Source organism: Anomaloglossus baeobatrachus, chromosome 4 (genome assembly GCF_048569485.1).
Source record: "Anomaloglossus baeobatrachus isolate aAnoBae1 chromosome 4, aAnoBae1.hap1, whole genome shotgun sequence".
Lineage (NCBI taxonomy): Eukaryota > Metazoa > Chordata > Amphibia > Anura > Aromobatidae > Anomaloglossus > Anomaloglossus baeobatrachus.
The window spans coordinates 572,213,143-572,238,374 of NC_134356.1; the positions used below are offsets into that span (position 1 = coordinate 572,213,143).

Genomic DNA, 25,232 nt, shown 5'->3' on the forward strand with positions numbered 1-25,232 from the left:
TCTTAGCTCGGCTTTTCCACCAAACAACCGTGCAGGTGCAGGGAGTGAATCTCCCAGTTGTAACTTGACAAACATGGGACGGTCTCGTCATCTTCAACAGTCTACCCGTACCAGTAGGACCGTATCTGGTGCCGGTAACAGCAATTTTATGGAATCTTTTCATAATTTTTTTAGACCCTCTTTTGCAAGGCCACCAGAGATAACAAGTCTGACACATAGTCAACGGCTGGAGAGGATGATACAGGAGTATCTCCAAATGAACATCGATGCCATGACTGTGCAACTGGAGCCTTGCTCCTTTTGGGCTTCAAACCTAGAAAAATGGCCAGAGCTCGCAACTTACGCCTTGGAGATTTTGTCGTGTCCAGCTGCCAGCGTTGTCTCTGAACGTGTATTCAGTGCTGCTGGGTGTGTGCTGACAGATAAGCGCACGCGTCTGTCCAGTGACAATGTGGACAGACTGACGTTCATCAAAATGAACAAGTCATGGATCCAGAAGGAATTTACTACCCCTGTGTCATCCTGGGGAGAGTAAATGCTTGTTGATTTGGAATGTGCTTGATGCAAATCAAAACATCCTGTTTGCAACTAGGGCACAAGTGCTGCCACTGAATGGGTGGGTGTGTGGGGCCCAATTTTTGGAAAAAAAGGGAGACTCCGCTTGGAGTAACCCTTGCTTACATTGTTTTTAAAAGAAGCCAAGATGAACAGAGCTGGGATCAGGAAAGACTTTGCTACCTACCCTGGTGTCATCCTGGGGACGGTTAATTATGGCGTATATTTGAATGTGCTTGATGCAAATCTAGCTGTGAAGTGTACAACTGGGGCACAACTGCTGCCACTGAATGGGTGGGTGTGTGGGGCCCAATTTTTGGAAAAAAAGGGAGACTCCGCTTGGAGTAACCCTTGCTTGCTGTGTTTTTAAAAGAAGCCAAGATGAACAGAGCTGGGATCAGGAAAGACTTTGCTACCTACCCCGGTGTCATCCTGGGGACGGATAAGAATGACGTATTTTTGAATGTGCTTGATGCAAATCTAGCTGTGAAGTGTACAACTGGGGCACAACTGCTGCCACTGAATGGGTGGGTGTGTGGGGCCCAATTTTTGGAAAAAAAGGGAGACTCCGCTTGGAGTAACCCTTGCTTGATGTGTTTTTAAAAGAAGCCAAGATGAACAGAGCTGGGATCAGGAAAGACTTTGCTACCTACCCCGGTGTCATCCTGGGGACGGATAAGAATGGCGTATTTTTGAATGTGCTTGATGCAAATGTAGCTGTGAAGTGTACAACTAGGGCACAACTGCTGCCACTGAAGGGGTGGGTGTGTGTGGGGCCCAATTTTTGGAAAAAAGGGAGACTCCGCTTGGAGTAACCCTTGCTTACATTGTTTTTAAAAGAAGCCAAGATGAACAAGTCATGGGTCAGCAAAGACTTTGCTACCTACCCCGGTGTCATCCTGGGGATGGATAAGAATGGCGTATTTTTGAATGTGCTTTATGCAAATGTAGCTGTGAAGTGTACAACTAGGGCACAACTGCTGCCACTGAAGGGGTGGGTGTGTGTGGGGCCCAATTTTTGGAAAAAAGGGAGACTCCGCTTGGAGTAACCCTTGCTTGATGTGTTTTTAAAAGAAGCCAAGATGAACAGAGCTGGGATCAGGAAAGACTTTGCTACCTACCCCGGTGTCATCCTGGGGACGGATAAGAATGGCGTATTTTTGAATGTGCTTGATGCAAATGTAGCTGTGAAGTGTACAACTAGGGCACAACTGCTGCCACTGAAGGGGTGGGTGTGTGTGGGGCCCAATTTTTGGAAAAAAGGGAGACTCCGCTTGGAGTAACCCTTGCTTACATTGTTTTTAAAAGAAGCCAAGATGAACAAGTCATGGGTCAGCAAAGACTTTGCTACCTACCCCGGTGTCATCCTGGGGATGGATAAGAATGGCGTATTTTTGAATGTGCTTGATGCAAATGTAGCTGTGAAGTGTACAACTAGGGCACAACTGCTGCCACTGAAGGGGTGGGTGTGTGTGGGGCCCAATTTTTGGAAAAAAGGGAGACTCCGCTTGGAGTAACCCTTGCTTGATGTGTTTTTAAAAGAAGCCAAGATGAACAGAGCTGGGATCAGGAAAGACTTTGCTACCTACCCCGGTGTCATCCTGGGGACGGATAAGAATGACGTATTTTTGAATGTGCTTGATGCAAATCTAGCTGTGAAGTGTACAACTGGGGCACAACTGCTGCCACTGAATGGGTGGGTGTGTGGGGCCCAATTTTTGGAAAAAAAGGGAGACTCCGCTTGGAGTAACCCTTGCTTGATGTGTTTTTAAAAGAAGCCAAGATGAACAGAGCTGGGATCAGGAAAGACTTTGCTACCTACCCCGGTGTCATCCTGGGGACGGATAAGAATGACGTATTTTTGAATGTGCTTGATGCAAATCTAGCTGTGAAGTGTACAACTGGGGCACAACTGCTGCCACTGAATGGGTGGGTGCGTGGGGCCCAATTTTTGGAAAAAAAGGGAGACTCCGCTTGGAGTAACCCTTGCTTGCTGTGTTTTTAAAAGAAGCCAAGATGAACAGAGCTGGGATCAGGAAAGACTTTGCTACCTACCCCGGTGTCATCCTGGGGACGGATAAGAATGACGTATTTTTGAATGTGCTTGATGCAAATCTAGCTGTGAAGTGTACAACTGGGGCACAACTGCTGCCACTGAATGGGTGGGTGTGTGGGGCCCAATTTTTGGAAAAAAAGGGAGACTCCGCTTGGAGTAACCCTTGCTTGATGTGTTTTTAAAAGAAGCCAAGATGAACAGAGCTGGGATCAGGAAAGACTTTGCTACCTACCCCGGTGTCATCCTGGGGACGGATAAGAATGGCGTATTTTTGAATGTGCTTGATGCAAATGTAGCTGTGAAGTGTACAACTAGGGCACAACTGCTGCCACTGAAGGGGTGGGTGTGTGTGGGGCCCAATTTTTGGAAAAAAGGGAGACTCCGCTTGGAGTAACCCTTGCTTACATTGTTTTTAAAAGAAGCCAAGATGAACAAGTCATGGGTCAGCAAAGACTTTGCTACCTACCCCGGTGTCATCCTGGGGATGGATAAGAATGGCGTATTTTTGAATGTGCTTGATGCAAATGTAGCTGTGAAGTGTACAACTAGGGCACAACTGCTGCCACTGAAGGGGTGGGTGTGTGTGGGGCCCAATTTTTGGAAAAAAGGGAGACTCCGCTTGGAGTAACCCTTGCTTGATGTGTTTTAAAAGAAGCCAAGATGAACAGAGCTGGGATCAGGAAAGACTTTGCTACCTACCCCGGTGTCATCCTGGGGACGGATAAGAATGGCGTATTTTTGAATGTGCTTGATGCAAATGTAGCTGTGAAGTGTACAACTAGGGCACAACTGCTGCCACTGAAGGGGTGGGTGTGTGTGGGGCCCAATTTTTGGAAAAAAGGGAGACTCCGCTTGGAGTAACCCTTGCTTACATTGTTTTTAAAAGAAGCCAAGATGAACAAGTCATGGGTCAGCAAAGACTTTGCTACCTACCCCGGTGTCATCCTGGGGATGGATAAGAATGGCGTATTTTTGAATGTGCTTGATGCAAATGTAGCTGTGAAGTGTACAACTAGGGCACAACTGCTGCCACTGAAGGGGTGGGTGTGTGTGGGGCCCAATTTTTGGAAAAAAGGGAGACTCCGCTTGGAGTAACCCTTGCTTGCTGTGTTTTTAAAAGAAGCCAAGATGAACAGAGCTGGGATCAGGAAAGACTTTGCTACCTACCCCGGTGTCATCCTGGGGACGGATAAGAATGGCGTATTTTTGAATGTGCTTGATGCAAATGTAGCTGTGAAGTGTACAACTAGGGCACAACTGCTGCCACTGAAGGGGTGGGTGTGTGTGGGGCCCAATTTTTGGAAAAAAGGGAGACTCCGCTTGGAGTAACCCTTGCTTACATTGTTTTTAAAAGAAGCCAAGATGAACAAGTCATGGGTCAGCAAAGACTTTGCTACCTACCCCGGTGTCATCCTGGGGATGGATAAGAATGGCGTATTTTTGAATGTGCTTGATGCAAATGTAGCTGTGAAGTGTACAACTAGGGCACAACTGCTGCCACTGAAGGGGTGGGTGTGTGTGGGGCCCAATTTTTGGAAAAAAGGGAGACTCCGCTTGGAGTAACCCTTGCTTGATGTGTTTTTAAAAGAAGCCAAGATGAACAGAGCTGGGATCAGGAAAGACTTTGCTACCTACCCCGGTGTCATCCTGGGGACGGATAAGAATGACGTATTTTTGAATGTGCTTGATGCAAATCTAGCTGTGAAGTGTACAACTGGGGCACAACTGCTGCCACTGAATGGGTGGGTGTGTGGGGCCCAATTTTTGGAAAAAAAGGGAGACTCCGCTTGGAGTAACCCTTGCTTGATGTGTTTTTAAAAGAAGCCAAGATGAACAGAGCTGGGATCAGGAAAGACTTTGCTACCTACCCCGGTGTCATCCTGGGGACGGATAAGAATGACGTATTTTTGAATGTGCTTGATGCAAATCTAGCTGTGAAGTGTACAACTAGGGCACAACTGCTGCCACTGAAGGGGTGGGTGTGTGTGGGGCCCAATTTTTGGAAAAAAGGGAGACTCCGCTTGGAGTAACCCTTGCTTACATTGTTTTTAAAAGAAGCCAAGATGAACAGAGCTGGGATCAGGAAAGACTTTGCTACCTACCCCGGTGTCATCCTGGGGACGGATAAGAATGGCGTAGTTTTGAATGTGCTTGATGCAAATGTAGCTGTGAAGTGTACAACTAGGGCACAACTGCTGCCACTGAAGGGGTGGGTGTGTGTGGGGCCCAATTTTTGGAAAAAAGGGAGACTCCGCTTGGAGTAACCCTTGATTGCTGTGTTTTTTATAAATGATCCAAGCTGCACAGAGCTGGGATCAGGAAAGACTTAGCTACCTACCCTGGTGTCATCCTGGGGACGGTTAATTATGGCGTATTTTTGAATGTGCTTGATGCAAATCTAGCTGTGAAGTGTGCAACTGGGGCACAAGTGCTACCACTGAAGGGGTGGGTGTGTGTGTGGCCCAATTTTTGGAAAAAAGGGAGACTCCGCTTGGAGTCACCTTGCGGTGTTTTACATGATTTTAGAAGGGCGTGCCATGCCTATATCTGTGTGTCCTCCTCTTTTTCCTTGTCTAGCTGTTTTGTTTTCGCATGAGTATATGTCCTTGTCACTTTCCAATGTGTTTGAGTTGTTTGTCACCTTTAGGACACCTTTGAGGGTGTTTTCTAGGTGTTTTTCTGTGTTTGTGATTGCCTGCCATTGTTTCCTATGCAGTTCGAGTTCGGTTCGTCGAACGTTCGTCGAACCGAACTCGAACGGGAGGTCCGTTCGGCGAACCAACCTCGAGCCGAACCGCGACCGGTTCGCTCATCTCTATTAGGGACCCACTCAAGAGGTTTGCCGTGATGTGGCAGTGGGCTTAATACAATCTGATCAGAATGGTAACAAAAGAACCTCATGTTCTATTTAATTTTTTGCCTAGCGGCTTTAGATCATTGTATTTTTGGGATGTGCGATCCATGTCTTTTTCTTTATAGTGTGCTACTGTATAAGTATCAATTTCCCATGAAACGAAAGTCACTGCGAAGAAGCGTGCTGAAAGTAAGTGAAGGCGGTGAGAAGAGTGCGCATACTTATCATGAGTCAGGCTTAACAACTGATGCAAGCTCAGAAGAAAATAAATGGCCCAGCCCATAACATGGATGCCACTGATGATGTCTTGTTTCATGGGCCGAAAGAGTAACTGCAGTGCTGCCTCCTGATGACGCTTCAGTTCAGGGTGGCAAATGGAGCACGAGGAGTGACGGCAGTCCCAGCCCCCAAAGGAGGATTTTTTTGAGTCTCCCATCATGAACTGGGAAGTCTCAAACAAATCGTCATTGGAAGTGAGTAATACAACCAGAAACACAAGGTGCAATGGTAGGAAATATTAATTTGAATTAAACTGCAAAAGTCTATAACGTTTTGTTAGTTCACTGTTACATTTGGGTTTCCGTTTAACCCTTTAAAGCGCAACAATCACCAGGATTTTCCTATATAACCTTAAGCCAGTGCTATACTGGCACTATCATACTGATTCTATACATACCTTTAGTTGTCAGCTATAATATATAGGTTTTGAAACACAAGGAAATAAAGTTTGTAAAAGGAACAGCTTTTTGAATGGCAGCAGCTGATAGCTGGGGTGGGTATTTATCGGGATTCCCACCCCCCAGCCGATCCGTCTTCCCACTATCTATTATTTATGCTAATTCCATTATAGAAGTTTGTGGCTATGAATCATGGTAGCTAAAAGGACTTGTGCTATTGTCATACCCATGTGACCAGAAGGGGAGGGGCCTCTGCCAACAGAAAAATACTGTTGCCTCCTTGTATCAGCTATGCTGGCTGTGTCCCCACCCATTCTGGTCACATGGGTATGACATAAGCACAAGTCTTTTTAACCACCATGATTTCGGCACAACCATTAGTAAAGCACTTCTATAATGGAATCATCATAAATAATAGATAGGGGGAGGACTGACAGGCAGGGGGCAGGAATCACTATCAAACCCCACCCCAGCTATTAGCTGCTGCAGCTACAGTCAATCAAAAAAACATTCATTTTACAATCTTTACTTGCTTGTGTTTCAAAACCTATACATTCTAGCTGACAACTAAAGGTATGTGGAGAATCAGCCTGACAGTGCCAGTTTATATAGGAAAAGCCTGGTGATTTGTGCGCTTTAAAGAGAATTTCTTCACATATGGTGTCTAAGGGGAAAGCTAATCTCCTTGCGGAGACTGACACACCATTCCAGCATGCCAGTGGTGAGGAGAATTTAAGCCGCAATGCTCATCTGGGAAATAGGCAAATTGTCTCTTCGGTGAGGAAGTAGTTAGTCTACTTCCATTTGCCTATTTCCCAGAGGAGTATTGCGGCTTAAAGTCTTTTCACGATTGGCATGCTGGATTGGTGTGTCAGTCTCCACAAGGAGAAAAGCTTTCCCCTTAGACCCTGTCTTAGCCTCTCATACAGCCAGATCAGATCTCATACTATGAACTGATGAGAGACAACCATCCCAAAAGACCGTGTCAGCAAATTGAGGCTCTGATCTGGCATAAATCCTAAGTCATATGACAAGGCTCGTTAACGGGTCACTTTTGACTAGGATTACTACCTCCAATAGGTGGCACTAGAGTTTGTCTACTTCATCACTGAAGAGATAATTCACATATGGTCTAAAGGCCCCTTTACACACTGCAACATCGCAAACGACATCGCTGTAACGTCACCGTTTTTGTGACGTAATAGCGACCACATTGCAGTGTGTGAAACACATCAGCGACCTTGCCCCTGCTGTGAGGTTGCTGATCACTACACATCTCTCAGGACCATTCTTTGGTCCTTTGTTTCCCGCTGTGCAGCATGATCGCTAGAAAGTGTCAGTGTGTAAAGGGGCCTTTATAGCGACTTTGTTAGCGACTTCCCTTTCAAAAAGCTGCTTTACAGCGTCCCCAATGACTATCTAGGTCGTTCTGCAGGTCCGTATCGCTGTTGCGTCGTTTTCCAGGTCTGCCTGTTTGACAGCTCACCAGCGACTCACCAGAGACTTTGTAGCGATCCCAGCCAGGTTGGGATCGCTGGTGGGATCGCTAGAAAGTCTCAGTGTGTAAAGGGGCCTTAAGATACAGAATACCTAGTGCAATAGTCAATTAAGGGTTTAGAAATCTTAACACTACTTTGCAAGACGACTTATTTATACTTATTTTCAGATCTTGAGCTTTTTCTAGTGAGTTATTAATTGTGGATCCTGTGGGGAGTTTCAGGGAAGCAAAGGAAAGTATCAAAAATATATGATAAGAGAAGCTATTTAAGTATAGTGTATCTCCAACGTTTAGTAGTAACTACAGGTGGTGCTGCTACAATGTAACATTAGCCCATATAACTGACTGATTGCGTAGGGAGCAAACGGCAGAATATGACACTAACATGATATCTTGTCCACATACCAAGCAACAAGCTTCATCTCGGACTGTAACAAAGTCAAAACACCCTGGAGTACTTAAAAAATGAACAAAGAGCCAGACAGATCTAATTATTTCTAACCAAGATATAGAAAGCACACATCACAGGAGTGAAGTGATTTTTCTGCGCTTTTTTGTGGGGGGACTATGAAGAGGTGCGGGAGTACTAGGGAAACTGCATGCACCAACTATGTTGTAACTGTAATGGCATAAAGACTGTATAATGGAGAAGAACCATAGATTTAGCACTTCATCCTTTACTAGCTTTCTTTTCAGGGTCATGAGGTATTGTTTTTTTAGCCCGTATAAAAGACATATCCTCTTTCCTGTATACTTTTCCTTCCCTCAAGGTCCATTACTAACTTTGGCTCAAAATATGGCATCAAATAACTTCACAAAACTGCTGTGTGTGAACCTCGTCTTAACCTTAGAGCCCGCGAACAGAAGCAAGTCGTCGTCATCTGTTTTACTGGGAAGAGATCAACAAATATAATAAGTTGGCTGAGCACATAAAGTCCTGAGGGAATGCTTATTATCTGATTTCTTTTTTGGAATCCATCAGAAAGGAGAAGCAAAATTTCTGACTTTCCCTTAACCCCCCCCCCCAAAAAAAACCTGTATAAAAAGCCATAATGGCGTTTTTCCAAATCCGTCCAACCATAACATTACTAGTGATTTCTATAGTTAGCATCTATAGAATACAGCAGAAGCGCCTTGTGTACCTCTGACTACCATGACTGACATTCTGGGACCTTGTCTATGTGAACAGCGGGATCTGTATTTTTGGTGAAGTCTCTAATCGTTTCTGTAGGCTCACAGTCACATTAATAACCTTTCCAGCTCATATGGAATCACGGCCAGAATCTAGGCTCCTCCTCAACTTAATTCCTTCAGATAAGAAGTAGCCAACACTAGAAATTCCTAAAGATCCCAAATGAGATACAAACACACCACAAAAATGCAAACATATGGAGGATGCTTTTTGGACATTTTTTTTGTTCGAATAAATGTAACCCTTTATATTGAGCTCACAATGCTGAATAATATGCTGCAGTTAATGTTGAATATACAGTTCCAACGCATTTTAGGTTAAAATCCCCCAATGAATTTTTGATGCTTCATATTTTCGCTGTGCAAAAAAAAAAGAAGCATTTTACAGTTCTAGCAAAGTGGATGGGATTTATAGAAATCTTATACCCACTGTGCTTTTTATGTTACGCAGTGTAAACTGACCTGTAGTTAATTGTTGAAATCCACAACATGTCAACTTCTCTTGCTAGCACGCTGATTTTTATGTGTGGATTCTTCCCATAGAATTGTATTACATGAGGAAAGTGCATAGGTAAAAATGCATGTAATCTGTGTCACGCTTCCTCTGTGCAGAGTATCTTGCCTTAGGAGATACTCTGCGGCGCCTTCCTTTGATACTGAACTGGCAGCTTGGTTTACTACACAGGATTCCATGCTGGTTCTGGTTACTCAGCTGTTCCACCTTTCTGGTAATTGCTCAGGCTTTTTTTATTAAGCATGCTCGCCCAGGACCTTGCCAGTTGCATTTTCTGGTTCTAGTGTGTGGCTGTTAGCTTGTGTGTCGGGTTGTGTTCTGAGCTTGGTTTTCTGTTATTTGACTTCTCTCTGCCCACTCCCTGTTCCTATCGTAATCTCCTGCCTTTGACCCCGAACCACTACTTGACCACGTCTCTGCTTTCTCCCTATATCTTCTACGTGCTCTCCTGGTATTCTGACCCTCGGATTGTGACCTGACTATGCCTCTGTTTTACCCCTTATGATCATACGTGTCCTCCTGTTACAAGACCCCAACTTCCCTGACTACCCTTCCACCTATACTATCTGTAAGGTAGTGACTAGCATCACAATATGCACATGACTGTATGAAGAAAAGTGTCAAAACCAAACATATGGTGTAAGGAGTTGGAAGTGCTACCCACACATCCCTCCAGCATAATCTGCAGTGCTGCAATGTAATTCCTTGTTTCCATTGTGGTTAAATGTGTTTGATGATTGACATGCATTTAGTCAACTGGTAGAGTTAATGGTTAAGACTGAACCAGATGGGGAGGAGTTATATGGGAAGACAAGTAAGTTGTTTCCTAGGAGGGGACAATCAGAATCCAGTAGTGATGTGTCCGTTGCGAACGATCCAACACTAAGAGCCGGCTCCCTGCTGTGAACGACGGGAGGCGGAATGCCAGTGAGAGACACTAAATTCTCTTAATGGCTCACTGAGTGTAAAATTTCTATGTTCTGGGGAGAAAACCCCACCCACTTGAGCAGAGTCCCACCCATTCTACATTTTAATTGGCCTGTTGCAAGTGGGCTGAGTTTTGTCAGTAGGTGGGCGGGGTGCAATCGCGCTAATATCAGGACCAATATGTGTTCACCTGGGCGTGAACACATATTTAATAGGGATCCATTTAGGATCCAAAAGATCTGGCTCTTTTTGGTGAACGGAGCCATGTAAGCTGGATCACCAAAAAGAGCCGAACTGCCCATCACTAGAATCCAGAGTTCATTTGTGTTGGACCTAAGGTCCGAGAGCTAGCACATTGCCGTTATATAGGTTAGATAGAGGAACTGGAGAAGTATTGTGGAAGATTGTAGAAACCAATAGACCGGAAAGTAAGAACAGAAGTCGGGTCTGGGAGACCAAATGAATGAGGCAAAAAGAGACTCACGTGAAGCAGGAGATCTGTGTGGAGAGGAACAGACAGAGAGTTTTGTATCAGAAGGACGTTAGCGAAAGGTACCCTACTTGTAAATACTGGAAGTGAATAATAGTTGCCATACTGGGACACAAAACTGAAGTGATAGAAACGCAAGTCACCTAATTTATATTATAGGTGCAAAAAATCTGCAAGATCAAAATCTCACCAAATACTCATCAGGGGAAAGTAGCTTTAGTGTAAAAAAAACCATTCGGAAAGCATATCTGTAACTATTTTTATTATGAGCAATCAAGGATGTTTAATATTTAGTTAAAAAATGATGCCAGTTATTTTCTAAGTGTTTGGCCTGAAGTAATGGTCATGGTCATCAAAATAGCTTCTTTTTATATTGAAGCTAGCCAGGAATCCAGATAAGATCAGCCATATATTTCCCCTGGCCAAATGAGAGGCCAACCATGTGATATATCAATATTCCTATCCAGTAACCAATTGCAATACACCACTTGGAATGGCTGCAGGTGTAGAGATTTCAGATAACGCCATGTTGTACGGGTGACGTTTCATATTAATTTCCTTCAGCTTCTTATAATCCTCTACTGGACGTCTGCATCAACGGAGAGCATCTGAACACACGGTTGTCTATTTTTTTTTATTTTTTTTTTGGATCATTCACGTATCCTGTGTTACACAATGTCACATCTCCACCATAGCCTGCTATTGTGACATCTGCTGCTGTCATCAGGTGCCGCCGAATTCACTCTGTAGGTAGTGCTGGTGATAGAGGAGAAATCAGAGCTAGAAGCTCTGGACAGCATAGGCTCAGATGGTGTGTGCTGTCCAACTGAAAATGTCAGCTCCTGGCTTCACCCTACTTAAGTTTCCAGCTTTCTAATGGAGATGCCAGATATAGCTTGTGCTTCCCTGGTTAAGTCTAGTAAATCTCCTGCTCTGTATTGGTGATTTCCTGTTTGACCTTGGTCTGTTTTTCGGACGCTTCTCCTGCCTGTCAATTTTTTACCTTGCTGTCATCTCAGTTTTGACCCAGCTTCCCAATTTCTCTAACAGATCCTGCTTGGTGACCATTCATGCCTCTCAATGGCAGCAATCTCCTGGACCCTCGTTGTAAATCCAGATCCCTTTATAAGGATTACAGGGTGTAAGGATTTCTCAGGATTCTATCAAACGGAATTGCTTGTGCCTAGTCTGTCCGAAATAGCTGTTTTGAGCCAGTGGCCTCAGAAAGAAGTCATACACCACTTTTGCACTAAACCAACTATCTGGGTTTTTAATACACTGCTGGTTCTGTAAATGAGCCTGTATGTACATAGGCTCAACTATCACAATTCTTTATTGTATTGAATACGCCATATTGGAGCCACTCACAAGACAATGCCCTCAGAAAAAAATCATATGACTGACGGTGATTCATTTCTTAAAGGTGTTGTCCACTTTTGGATGCAATTACCTGTGCCTTAAATGCATGTAATTGGGGCTAAAAATCATTTTCTGTAGGTCGCTTGACTTCTATAGCCCCATTGTTGCATGATTTTTAGGCACAAATATATGCGTTTAAGTACAAAAATATATCCCTAAAGGTGGACAACCCCATTATACTGATCTGGTAAAATGAAAGCTGAACTTTGATTCATGGGTGGACATATCATTGGTGCAACCTGTGCAGCTGCACAGGGGCCCAAGATTTTGGGGGGCCCATTTCTTCTTTCAAAAAAGGTTAAATTGTGAATTTTGATGCGTTATTAGACTGAAAAAGGCCCATATACTGTTTTTGCACAGGGGCCCTTTTTTCTGTGTCTGCCGGTGTTCTGATTGGTTGCAATAGGAAACAATGACAGTTTATTATATCATATTTTTGATAAATTCGGCCTGATGAGCATTATCCTGTACAAACAACACAGGGGAAGCGGGGCTGTTGCTTGTATTCCACCTTGTACAATGGTGGTTTAATGAGACCCTACCTTTAGTAAGTTAAATCCTAATATACTCGTGTGAAAGCGGTGCGTGATCTGCACTTACCATTTCTTGTCTCCAACCAGATGCTGCTTTACTGTGTAGCCAAAGAACGCATCCTTGGATCCTTGGATAATCCTTGGTTTCTTGTCATCAATGTTGAATGTGTCAGTCAGGCCTAAAAGAGAAAAGGTGTAGAATATAAAGAGCAATGCACCTCTACTATGTAAGCCATTACCTGACCACATCATTGATCCTGACTTCTTAAAGGGAGTCTATCAGCAGTAAAACCGCTGACATCCTTAGATAGGAGACCTTGAGAGGTGAGATATCATATATTTATGTAGATTTTTAGCCTCAGCATAAATGAGAAAGTGAAGTTTTCATCCACCTTCAGAAAGTGCTATCTGGGCGGACTCCTGCTCTGAAAAGCTCCTTACTCTCTATTGTAAGCAATACGAAGCCCCTCCTCAGTGCTCTTGAGTGACAGCTGTAGCATCCAATCAGCAGCCATCGATCTAAAGTAGAAGGGTTGAGGAGCGTTTACTGCAGATTGCTGAGAGCCTGTCAATGTAAGAATCTGCCAAAAGCAAGGAAGACATTAACTTGATTCAAACTTTATTCTCTCATTATTGCTGCCAGAAACCTGTTAAAGATTTGTTTTTTACCATCTCTACATGTCTCCTATTTAATTGTGCGTATAGTAGAAATATATTTCAAAATGTAACACCAAATTAATCTTGTGAATTGGCACAAATACGTAAAAGATAAATATATGTATCTTATGCAAAGATAATAAAATCACTACAACCACCTATAAGAACAAAAGCCCCAGATTCATCAAGACTGGCGGTTTTCATGATGGTCTTGATGGGGGGACGCGGTGGAGTCAGATTCAATCTAATTAATTAAGAGGCGCATCTGTCAACGGCCATGCTCTTCCTTTCGTCTCTCCACTAATCTTACTCCGGTAAGGAATTGGAGTAAAATTTCTGACGTACCGTATACCACAGTTATCCTGAATTAGAAAACTTGGGCATCGTGCCCCTGTCCCATTCCATTTTTGCGGAGGTGGGAGAAACTGGTGTGAAAACCTCAAAAGTCAGTAAATCAGTGTTGCACAAAAATTTAGCAACTTTTTAAAGGTATTTACACCAGAATTCTGGCGTAATTCGCTTTGATGAATCAGAGCCATATTCCTTATAATAAGCATTTGATAGCCAGAAGATGTTAGAATATATATTCATAAATAAGGGTGTGCATGTGTGTATATGTACACCCTTAGGGCTCTTTCAGACGTCTGTGCAACATAGTTCATGCACAGAGCAGAATGTATAGACTGACCGCGGCTCTCCCGACAAGAGCGTGACAGCTTCATATATTTCTGAGGCTGTCATGCTTGGGTAAGGAGACACGTGGTCAGTCTGTACACAGATTGCAATGCAACAGGCTGTCTGTGGGTCTCCTGTACGGAGTGTGACAGCATGAGAAATATATGAAGCCTGAACGTTCTGGTTGGGAGAGCCACGGCCAGTCTGGGCACTCTGGTCTTTGCATGGACCATGTTGACATCTGAAAGAATTAAGAGGGTAAGTAGTGGCCAGGTGGTGCTAATCCGGTGCCCTTCATTCAGTTAGTTTGCTGTGCTGGAGCATTCAGGCATGTGCCAAGGAGGAAAGACGTCTGCAATGATCTTAAAGAAATAATTGTTTCTGCCCATTAATCTGGGAATAGTTAGGACACTATTTACAAAAAAATGGAATCCATCATAAAACAGTAAGTAGAAATCAGGCAAGACATTTGACAATTTTCCCAGGAGTGGACGTACTAGCAAATTCACCCCAAGATCAGACAGTGCAATGCAGTATGCAAAATGCTCCAAGTGCATGACAGTAAAGACTGAAAAACACTGAACAAGCATGGTGTATTTGGAAGAGCTGCCAGGAAAAAGCCTTTTCTTTCTAAGAAGAACAAGGCAGCATGGATAACCTTTGTAAAAGTTGCATTAGGACAAACCACAAAACTTCTGGAACACTGAGTGTCCTTCAAACAGGTGACACCTAAAGGCCACTTTACACGCTGCGACATCTAAAGCGATGTAGTTGGGGCCACAGAATTCGTGACACACATCCGGCCGCGTTAGCAATGTTGTTGCATGTGACACCTACGTGCGATCGAAAATCGTCGCAAACACGTGTAAAATCGCTAATCATTGACATGCTCCCCTATTCCCAATTATCGTTGCTGCTGCAGGTATGATGTTGTTCGCTATGTGTGACACCGCAGGAACGAGGAACCTCACCTTACTTGCGGCCGCCGGCAATGAGGAAGGAAGGAGGTGGGAGGGATGTTCGTCCCACTCATCTCCTCCCCTCCGCTTGTATTGGGCGGCCGCTTAGTGACGTCGCTGTGACGCCGAACGAACCACCCCCTTAGAAAGGAGGCGGTTGGCCGGTCACAGCGACGTCGCTAGGCAGGTAAGTAGTGTGACGGGTTCGCACGATTTTGTGCACCACGGGCTGCGATTTGTCCATGACGCACAAACGATGGGGTCGGGTACGCACGCTAGCGATCTCGCTAGCGAGATCGCAGCGTGTAAAGCGGCCTTAGCATACAAGATGGGGTAGAGAAGGGGTTAATGCCGCGCATCAGCCGAATGAAGATGTAGAATGTTGATGAAGATAAGTATTCTTTTATTTCATAGGTCTACGCATTTCGAGGTGAAAACCTCTTCCTCAGGACCAGTGCATCAACAACAACAAGACCAGTACATCAACAAGCCGACTCCACACTTCATCAGGTCTGAGCTGTCAGCCTGTGCAAGGGCATGGTTATAGCTGCCGCTCACTATGTACTGAACGGTGACTGAATGCCATAAGCTGCCGGCAGAAATAAAGTTAATTTTTTCCCAGTAGCCAGGCTATCAGTGTAGCTGGAAAGGTTTAGGAAGCCATTAACATGCAGATGAACCCAATATACCAAACATGTATAGTTGTTTTTTTTATTAATTTAAGTGGTGTAAAAAAAAAAAATTCAGAAATTTGTCAAAAAAACAAGTGCACTTTTGTTGTCAATTTCAGAGACATCTCATTTTTCAAGATCTGGGGCTCAGTGACGACTTATTTTTTGTGTCGTGAGATGACATTTTTAATTACACTATTTTTGGGTAGATGCAATGTTTTCATCACCTCTTATTGTAGTTTATTGCAATGATGCAAACGTAATTCTGGTGTTTTAATTTTATATCTCGCTACACCCTTTTATCGATCAGATTAACTTATTTTATATTTTAATAGATTGGACATTTCTGAACCCAGCGATACCAAAAATATATTATTATTTTTTTAAATTGATTTATTTTCAGTGGGGAAAAAGGGAATGTTTTAAACTTTTGTGTTGTTTTTTTTTCATTTTTTTTTTAAAAAAACTTTTCTAATACTTTTTATTGTTTTCACTAGTCACCTTAGGGGACTTGAAGCTGCAATCTTCTGATACCTTCTGAGTGTTGCTTCAGCACCGCACAAATGCTGACTTACTGTGAAAGCTGACACTCTGCCAACGTTCACCGGAAGTACATCATAACAATGACAGGGGTCATCAGCTGACCCCCACTGTCATGAATACCCTTTGGCACCCTGTGATCACATCACGGTGTCGCTGATGGAGAATGACATGGTCTCTGCTGTTCAATCCCTCTGTCAATCCCTTTTAACTAATTAGTTAACAGGCAAGGGTGGATCAGAGATCCACCCGTGCCTGTTACAGGCACATGTCAGCTGATCAGATCAGTCAACATGTGCAAGGAAACATATAGGCTTACATGAAAGGGAGCAACATGACCTATGACGTACCGGTACGTCATAAGTTCTGAAGGGGTTAATAAAATTTTTTGACATGGCAAGTTCTCTTTATGCAAAATCCTCCAAAACAATGTGTGATAAAGTCATACAGAAAACGATCACTCTAATTTTTTACTGCTAGAGGTGGAATCTACAAGATATTGATTCAGTTTTCACATACTGCTTCTGCAGTTTAGCCTTATGAATGAGTAAATCTTGTGTGCCATTTTAATTACAAGCAGATTGATGGGAGTCTGGGTCCCAAAGAGCCACACAATCACTCAATATTTCCTTCCACTACCACCACCCATCCTTAGCTCTGGAGACATGAGTACTCCTGATTGAGAGCACACACAGAGCAGAGTATAAATATAAGGCTGGAGTCAAACTTGACAGTGACTCACACTACCCGAACTGGCCACTGTCTCTCATAACAGGAGTATGCAGCTTCATGAATCTCTATGCAGCTGAATTGCTCCTGTCCGGAGAGCCAGAGGCCTGTCTGGTTAATGCGATGTGATCCTCACACGAGTCACTCACAAGTGTGACTCCAGCTCAGTAGGAAGCATAGGCTTTCTACTGAATCTGTACTCCACTCTTTGTGTACTATGGCTGGAGCTTTGCACTCCTGTCTCCAGAGCTAAGAGACGGTGGTGGTAGTGGTGGTGATGGATAGAGATGAGTGAATATGAGGTTTGGGTTCGGAAACCGAGCTCCAAAAAAAAACAAGGTTCAGGTTTGAGGTTCAAGCAAGTGATGAGCACGAACCACTCAAGTGATTGGGTATGATAGAAACAGGGGGGAAAGGACAGCACCATAAAATATGAACAGCTCTGTGCATGCACTAAAATCTATTGAAAGAAACAAGAAAAAGGAAGTGCACTAACTGCACCGGAGCTCTCAATAAAACTCAAAACATCAGAAATGCATGTGTGGCGCCCTTGAGGTTTCAGTTGCCACAGAGGTACTGCTCCTCATCCAGAGGTGTGGTATCCCATCCTGGGTACGGAGGAGGTCATCCATCGGTATGCACATAAAACACACAACACCTCAGCTAGCAGCTGTCCACCGGGTGAGGGTTAGGGCTTGGTTCCATTAATGCTAAGAATCGCCACCACACTGCTGGTAATGGTTTCTCCCTCCCCCTAATCCAACAGAGCCTGGGGTTGGAGTCTAGTGAACTGGGGACACTGTAGTGTGAGGCAGTTAGGAGGAGCAGTGGAGGAGTAAAGACCTGTGGACTGGAGCTGGTGCAGCTTGACCCAGGCGCAAGACAGAAGGGGTCCTAGTGACCACGGGAAGTGCAACATACTCCCGTGGCCTTGTTCCATATACAACCTGGGAGTGAAAGGACTTGCCTGCAGATCGGGGACTGGTCCCTAGACTAGGGGAGAAGAACCAACGTGCTCCGCTAGTAAAACCAGAGGCTGAGTACCATTTATTACCAAAGCCATCTCCGCACATGAATCCGCTGGAAGGTGACCACATAGGGACAAGGGATAGAGCTTCAAGCCACCCCGACAGGGCCTGCAGACACCGGCTCAGGGCACTGTGTGCGTACGCGCGGGACAGGCGGGAGAGAAGTCAGCGCAGGAAGACGACCAGGGAAGGAACACTGGATGGGTGTGTACCGCCTCGTGTCCTCGGCTGCGGCCGCCGAGCCGCTTGGGTCCGTGCTCGCGTTCTACGGGTGGCGGCTCGAGCCTCTCACGGACCCGGGGGTCACGTTGCTCTGCAAGGGGGATGCGGGTATTTGGTTTTGGGATGATAGTTCGTGACGCCACTCACGGGTTGTGGTGATTGTGGACACCACCACTGCAGTGAAGGTACGGGGACTCCTGGGAGTGGTGTAGTGGTGCAGCTAGGTATTGACCCCTCCGTGGGTAGGGGATGTTGGTCCCGGGGCCCGGTTGGCGAGGGCTGGGGTGCAGGGCGCGATGTTGTGGTGCAGCGCGGTGCGGTGCCTGATGGCACTGGTGTACTCACTCCGATACAAGACACTGGAGGCGCTGGTAAACCAAACGGGGTGATGAACAGGGCCCGCAGCCGCCTGCAGCTTTTCCTGTTAGGTTGGTAATGTCCGCCTTTCTCCTGCACCTGAATGTGAATCTTGACTCCTGTGCCTGGGCACTGGTAGTCCACTCCCCGGCGTATAAGTGTCGTAGGAGCACGTTTGCCCGCAGACGCTGGCCCTTTGGATCTCTGGCCTTTGGCGGTGGCACTTATCCGGAATGGTTGGGCTGTTGCCTTCAATCGGGACTTAGGTGGGAATGAACCCCTGAGGTCCAGACCGCAATCAGTTGATTTGACTATGGTGGTGGTTTATAGCCTGGTTCGGGGTCTGAGTACCTTGCCTGGTGCTCCGGTATCGAGTTGGCTCCCCGGTTCGGTTCCGGCGGGCCACTACCCTGTCCCGGTCCCTTACGGTTCAACCGGTCATAGTCCTGGTCTCCTGCAGGTGGCCACTACCGTCTGCCTCCTTGTCAAGGGTGGCTGGGCTCCAACCCAGCCACCAGAGTAGTCTTTGGCAGGCCTGACACAACCTCCCTCCTTCACTTCCAGAACTCCTCTCTCTACTCACTGAACCTTGACTCTCTAGGTTCCCGCCTCCAGGCCTGTGAACTCCTCGGTGGGTGGAGCCAACCGCCTGGCTCCACCTCTCCCTGGTGTGGACATCAAACCTGGAGGGTGGTGACAAGGTTTTCTGTGTTTGACTGCTGTTACCTAACTGGAAGGGGTGTGATGTTGTGTGTGTGACTACCTGGGACGACCTGGATAGTCCAAGGCGTCACAGGTGCACCAGTCTTGACCTCCGAACTATCCGGGTCGGCTGGAGCCCATCACAGTGAAACCCAAGCACTCCGAAGGTGGTCACTGACATGTCGTGCTACCTTGGAACTTGCTACTGTGAGTAAAAACCTTGATACTGCATCCCTGTGTCGCTCCATTATTCGCCTGCGCCTTCGGCCCTGCACCCCCATCCGCCCTGGGGCCCAGCTCTGCCTGTGAAAAGCTGCACCAGCTAAGCTGCGTCACCATCTGCCCCAGAGGTCCCAATCCCGCAGCGGCGGCACGTAAATTGCCATATACTACAGGTGGCGTCACGAATAAACTGTCATCATCCCCTTCATATTTAAACAACACCTCCAGGGTCACGAAACCGGGCCTCACCGCCGCAACGCCCCAGAAATAGAACCGCTGCCGGTACTGAGTAACCCCACGGCCCCAATGCGGGCGTGTCACATGCAAACATTAAAGTGAAAATTATATATTAGAATAATGCACCTAAAAACATTTAAAAACAACGGAACCCAAAAACATACCAGGGTATCTGTCGCGGGCAGGGAGGGGACGCTGCGCTCACCCACTGTTCGGGTCCGGCTGCTGCTGCTGCTCGCTCGGTCTGTGGCTCGAGCGGTGGGCCGGATCCCGGGGACTCGAGCGGCGCTCCTCGCCCGTGAGTGAAAGGGGGGTGGTTTGGTTTAGGGATATTTGTCCGTGACGCCACCCACGGTTGTGGTGAGGTTGTGACACCACCGCTGCTCTGGACGGGGATCCCGGGAGCGATAACAGGGAGCAGGTTGGATGTTGTTTCTCCCCTCCATGGGTAGGGGGGTTAGTCGTCCCGGGGCCCGAGTGAGGGTTAGGGATGGCAGGCGGGTTACGGGGCCTGGAGAGGTGCAGGGTCGCGGGGGCAGCGCGGTGCCGCACGGCACGGTGGTACTCACTCAGCCAATGATGAATGCAAAGTCTCCGGTAAACAAACGGCTGGATGGACGGGTCCCACGGACGGCTGCGGTAGTTCTCCCGGTAGGTTGGTGGTGACTGCCTTTCCCTGCACCTGTGTTGTGTTCACGGTTCCAATGGCTTCCCACTGGTAACCCGCTCCCCAGCTTGGATGGGTGCTGAAGGAGCCCCTTTTGCCCGCAGGCTCTGGCCCTGGGAACTGTAGCCTTGGCGGTGACTGTGTTTCCCTTCACGGTTTGAGCTGTTACTTTCAATCGGGTCTTGACTGCTGGGAAACCCCGGAGGTTCCCTTCGCTAACGGATTTGACTGGTTTTACGGCGACTCCTAGCCTGGTCGGGGTCCGTAAGCCCTGCCGAATGGTGCTGGCTTCTCTTCGCTCCCCGATCTGGTACCGGCGGGCCACCGCCCATCCCCGGTTCTTACGGTTCACTTCAATCAGCCTCTCCTGCAGACGGTCACCACCGTCTGCCAACCTTGCTGTATGTGCCCGGGCCATGCACCCGGACACGGTCAGTCTCCTCTACTACCACTTCACTCTCCAAAACTAATCTGACTCCTTTTCCCGCCTCCAGGACTGTGAACTCCTCGGCGGGCGGGGCCAACATCAGCCCCTGGAGGGAGGCAACAAGGATTTTTGTTTGACTACGGTGTGCCTAGCCGGGGTGTGGGGTGTGTTGTTGTAGTACCTGTGACATCCTGGCTTGTCCAGGGCGCCACAGTATCTAGTACGTAACACCTAGTAATGCCAAACTGCATACAGAAAGCTGCTAACATTATATAACATGGAAGGCAATCTAACAATGATCAACAGAATAAACATACAATGGAGTAAAATACTACCATATAAAAAGGAGATCACAATGGCCCTGAAATACAAACAGAGTTAATCAAGCAGCGTAGAACCCATGGGTGTATGACGAAGAGAGGTCCATGGCCCACAAGCAAAACACTTCCGGTGCAGGGTGGGTTGGGTTTATATAAAACAATTTGGGGGGGTTTGTGTATGCACACTAGTTCGTACTCGTCACTTGCTTGAACCTTAACCTTGTTTTCTTGGAGCTCGGTTTTCAAACCCGAACATCGAGCCTCAGGTTCGCTCATCTCTAGTGGTGGACACCCATCAATCTGCTTGTAATTAAAAGGGAATGCATATATATTGTAAATGTATCAAAGGTTTACTTTTAATATATAATGACACTGTGTATTCATATGTTGTTGTCCATCTGAGGTCTTTACTAATTTTAATACTTTTTAAGGACAAGATGTTTTTCTTATTATGTCTTGATGCATAAAACCATATAATTATAATATGGTATACCGTGTTTTTCTCATGGTTGTAATTTGTAGTGTCCTGGTGACAGGTAATTGTGATCACTGATGAGGCCTGTTTCCATGCAGACATAATTATCTCATGTCCTGTAAGAAACCTGTAGACTTTATGAGACCTGTTGTTATGATAAAGGTTAATTTGTTAAAATCCAGGCTTTAATTTTCTCTAAAAATACCATTTGTCATTTGCATCAAACATTCCACAATTCTTCCACCGTCCACGGAACATTCTGTAAATAGACTTTTCCATCATTTGATGGTTTGTGGCATATCTAGGACAAGCTCACACTGTTTGTTTTAGTTTTTTTTTTGTCTTTACATGTGGATTGTAGTGGTTTTCTTTGCAATATCCTTCCAGCAATACCAGATTTGTTTTTTCATACATGGCAGAATTACTTAGTATGACGTTAGAGAATTGTAATGGACGGTTCAAGTGAAACTGAGGGAGTTAAAGGTTTTGACATTGGACACCAGTGCTGCAAATAATAATATATTCACAGTCACTATGTGTGGAATATCGAAACAGACTCATTGCAATACATAAAGCCTGTGTAAAGGCCGCTTTACACGCTGCGATATCGGTACCGATATCGCTAGCGTTAGTACCCGCCCCCATCTGTTGTGCGACACGAGCAAATCACTGCCCGTGCCGCACAACATCGCCCAGACATGTCACACATACTTACCTGCCCGGCGACGTCGCTGTGACCGGCGAACCGCCTCCTTTCTAAGGGGGCGGTTCGTTCAGCGTCACAGCGACGTCACAGCTGCGTCACTGAACCGCCGCCCAATAGAAGCGGAGGGGCGGAGATCCCGCCCACCTCCTTCCCTCCGCATAGCGGCCGGGAGGCAGGTAAGGAGAGCTTCCTCGTTCCTGCGGTGTCACACGGAGCGATGTGTGCTGCCGCAGGAACGAGGAACAACTTCGTTACTGCTGCAGTAACGATTTTTGAGAATGGACCCCCATGTCACCGATGAGCGATTTTTCACGTTTTTGCAACGATGCAAAATCGCTCATAGGTGTCACACGCAACGGCATCACTAATGCGGCCGGATGTGCGTCACCAATTCCGTGACCCCAACGAATTCGCATTAGCGATGTTGTAGCGTGTAAAGTCCCCTTTAGGCTAGATTCACATTGTGTTTAGGCACAGCTCTTGTGTGAACTGCTCATATTGATCAAGCACAGAGTATACCAAAATTATGTCTAGACATTTCAATAAAACTGTGTATAAAAACCACTGACAAATTAGCCACTATATGTATTTTTTAATAAGAGTCAATGGGTGACATCTGTTGCTTTACTGTCAAGCTCTACTAATTGCTCTTGCTCTCTAAAGACTTCCATCCTCAATCCATCTCGAATGCAGCAGCCAGGCTCATATTTCTGTCCAAACGCTACACAGATGCCTCCACCCTGTGCCAGTCATTGCACTAGTTACCCGTCCACTAAAGAATACAACTTACAATGATTATACTCACCCCCAAAGCTCCCCACAGTTCTACACTGCATCTTATCCCTCATCTCCATCTATCACCCTACTTATGCTCTCTGATTCATTAATTATCCAAGGATTAACATCTTCTATAATCCGAACCTCCTACTCTAATCTCCAAGACTTTTCTCATGCTGCACTAGTTGTCTGCAATGCTCTAACCCAGACAATCATGTAAATTCCCAGTGCTCAAAGTTTTAAGTGTCCACTAAAAACACATTTCTTTAGGTAGGCCTATCACATGACCTGACTGATCTAAATTTTTTCAGTTCTCCTTTCCTACATTTTTCTCAGAATCTGGTTCTTTTGGTCATCTATTCTAACACGCTCTCAGCACTCAGTAGCAATTTGTATCTGGACAGATCCTGACAGGTGACCGATATACCCAGCTTTATATATCCTTATTTATAATAAAGATAGCGGGACCATACAATAAATGTCAGTGGGACTTTTTGAGACATCCCTGATGAGTGTATAAAGGTAATATATCAGCACTGGATCAATATGAAATGCAGCTTATGGCGCAGAGGTGTAGCGCCGGCATCTCTGCAGAGACACCGCGTTATTCACTGCCTGGCCGGTCGCGTCCTCCCCTGCACTCTCCTGGCCATCAATGTGAGGTGCTGACTCCTTCTCCGCCTGGGCCCTGTACATACTGCACAGGGTTCCCGGGAGGAAACCTAAGATGCACGAACGCACACTGGCCCTCCTCTTAAATGTGTGCCATTTGCAGGAAATGCCTTTCAGCCTATGGCTGAGAAGCACTGTGTATTTAAGGCACCCTCCCATTAGGGGAGGTGCCTGCGCAACACATAAACCTAGTTGTCAGGTTCCATTACCCCTGTATTCGTCACCTTGTACCTGCCTTCCCATACCTTTGTGCTATTACAGTGCCCACCATTCCTGTCCGTATCCACCTGGCCAGCCTACTTCAGTCACCCCTGTCTGTACCGTCTATACCTGAGTCTGTTTCCTGTCCTGGGGGTCAGCTGCCACAGTCCCAGTCAGTGCCCTGGGAGTGGTCCTTGGCATCCACCTTGCGGTGGGCGCTTAGTGAAGACCCTCCCACTAAAGGATAAGCCCTGGGTTTCTTGTGGTGGGTCCACTAATTCCATTTGTTGCCCGTACACCGGTTGTGAGCGTTAGAAGAGGTTCAAAGAACTTGATCCATCATGCTTCAATGTAGTGAGCATGAGGAAAGAGGACGGCACTTCAGTTCATCCACTGGTGAGAGCTGTACATAAAGCCAAATGTATGCAAAGTTTTTGTTTGTTTTCTTAATTGAAAACATTATTTAACACTCTTTTGACATATGTTTAGTCTTAAACCTCTCTATATGTATTATGTAATTTTTTTATGCTTAGGAGTTCAATGGGCGGTATTCTTCCTGGATTGACAGACTCTTCTTATAATTATGCATATAGAGATATTAAACTGAACCTATCAGGTCCTCCTATCCTCCGATATTGCCAACAGTGCACTTTAGAACTTTATTTTTACATTCAATAAGTGACCTTATTGTTACAGATTAACATTGTATTAAAGGAGTTGTCCGACATAAACTCAAAAATTTTTGGTAAGCCAATCTGTGCTGTATTGTCATATAAATCACCCCTACATTGTTATTTTTTGTTTTCTAAAGCTGGGGTCACACTAAGCGACAGCGACAACGACGTCGCTGTTACGTCACCATTTTCGGTGACGTAACAGCGACCTTGTAAGTCGCTGTTATGATCGCTGCTTAGCTGTCAAACACAGCAGAAGCAGCGATCATAACGTCGCTGTGCTACATGTGCAGAGAGCAGGGAGCCGCGCTTAGCGCTGGCTCCTTGCTCTCCTAGGTACAGTACACATCGGGTTAATTACCTGATGTGTACTGCAGCTACACGTGCAGGGAGCAGGAGCCGGCGCTGGCAGCAAGGGCGGAGGCTGGTAACGAAGGTAAATATCGGGTAACCAGGGAAAGGGCTTCCCTTGGTTACCCGATGTTTACGCTGGTTACAGCTTCGCAGCTGCCAGACGCCGGCTCCTGCTCGCTTCATTTCGTCGCTCTCTCGCTGTCACACACAGCGATGTGTGCGTCACAGCGGGAGAGTGACGACCCA

The 25,232-nt window shown here is 46.0% G+C and overlaps 1 protein-coding gene across 1 annotated transcript in view; it reads right to left on the bottom strand.

The window, feature by feature from the left end:
• Positions 1-25,232, bottom strand: part of ITGA11 (integrin subunit alpha 11) — a 234,144-nt gene that overhangs the window by 182,114 nt on the left and 26,798 nt on the right. The window contains exon 2 of the mRNA XM_075342870.1: positions 12,782-12,893. Within this exon, the coding sequence (XP_075198985.1) occupies positions 12,782-12,893 (112 nt within the window). The remainder of the gene's footprint in view (positions 1-12,781; positions 12,894-25,232) is intronic.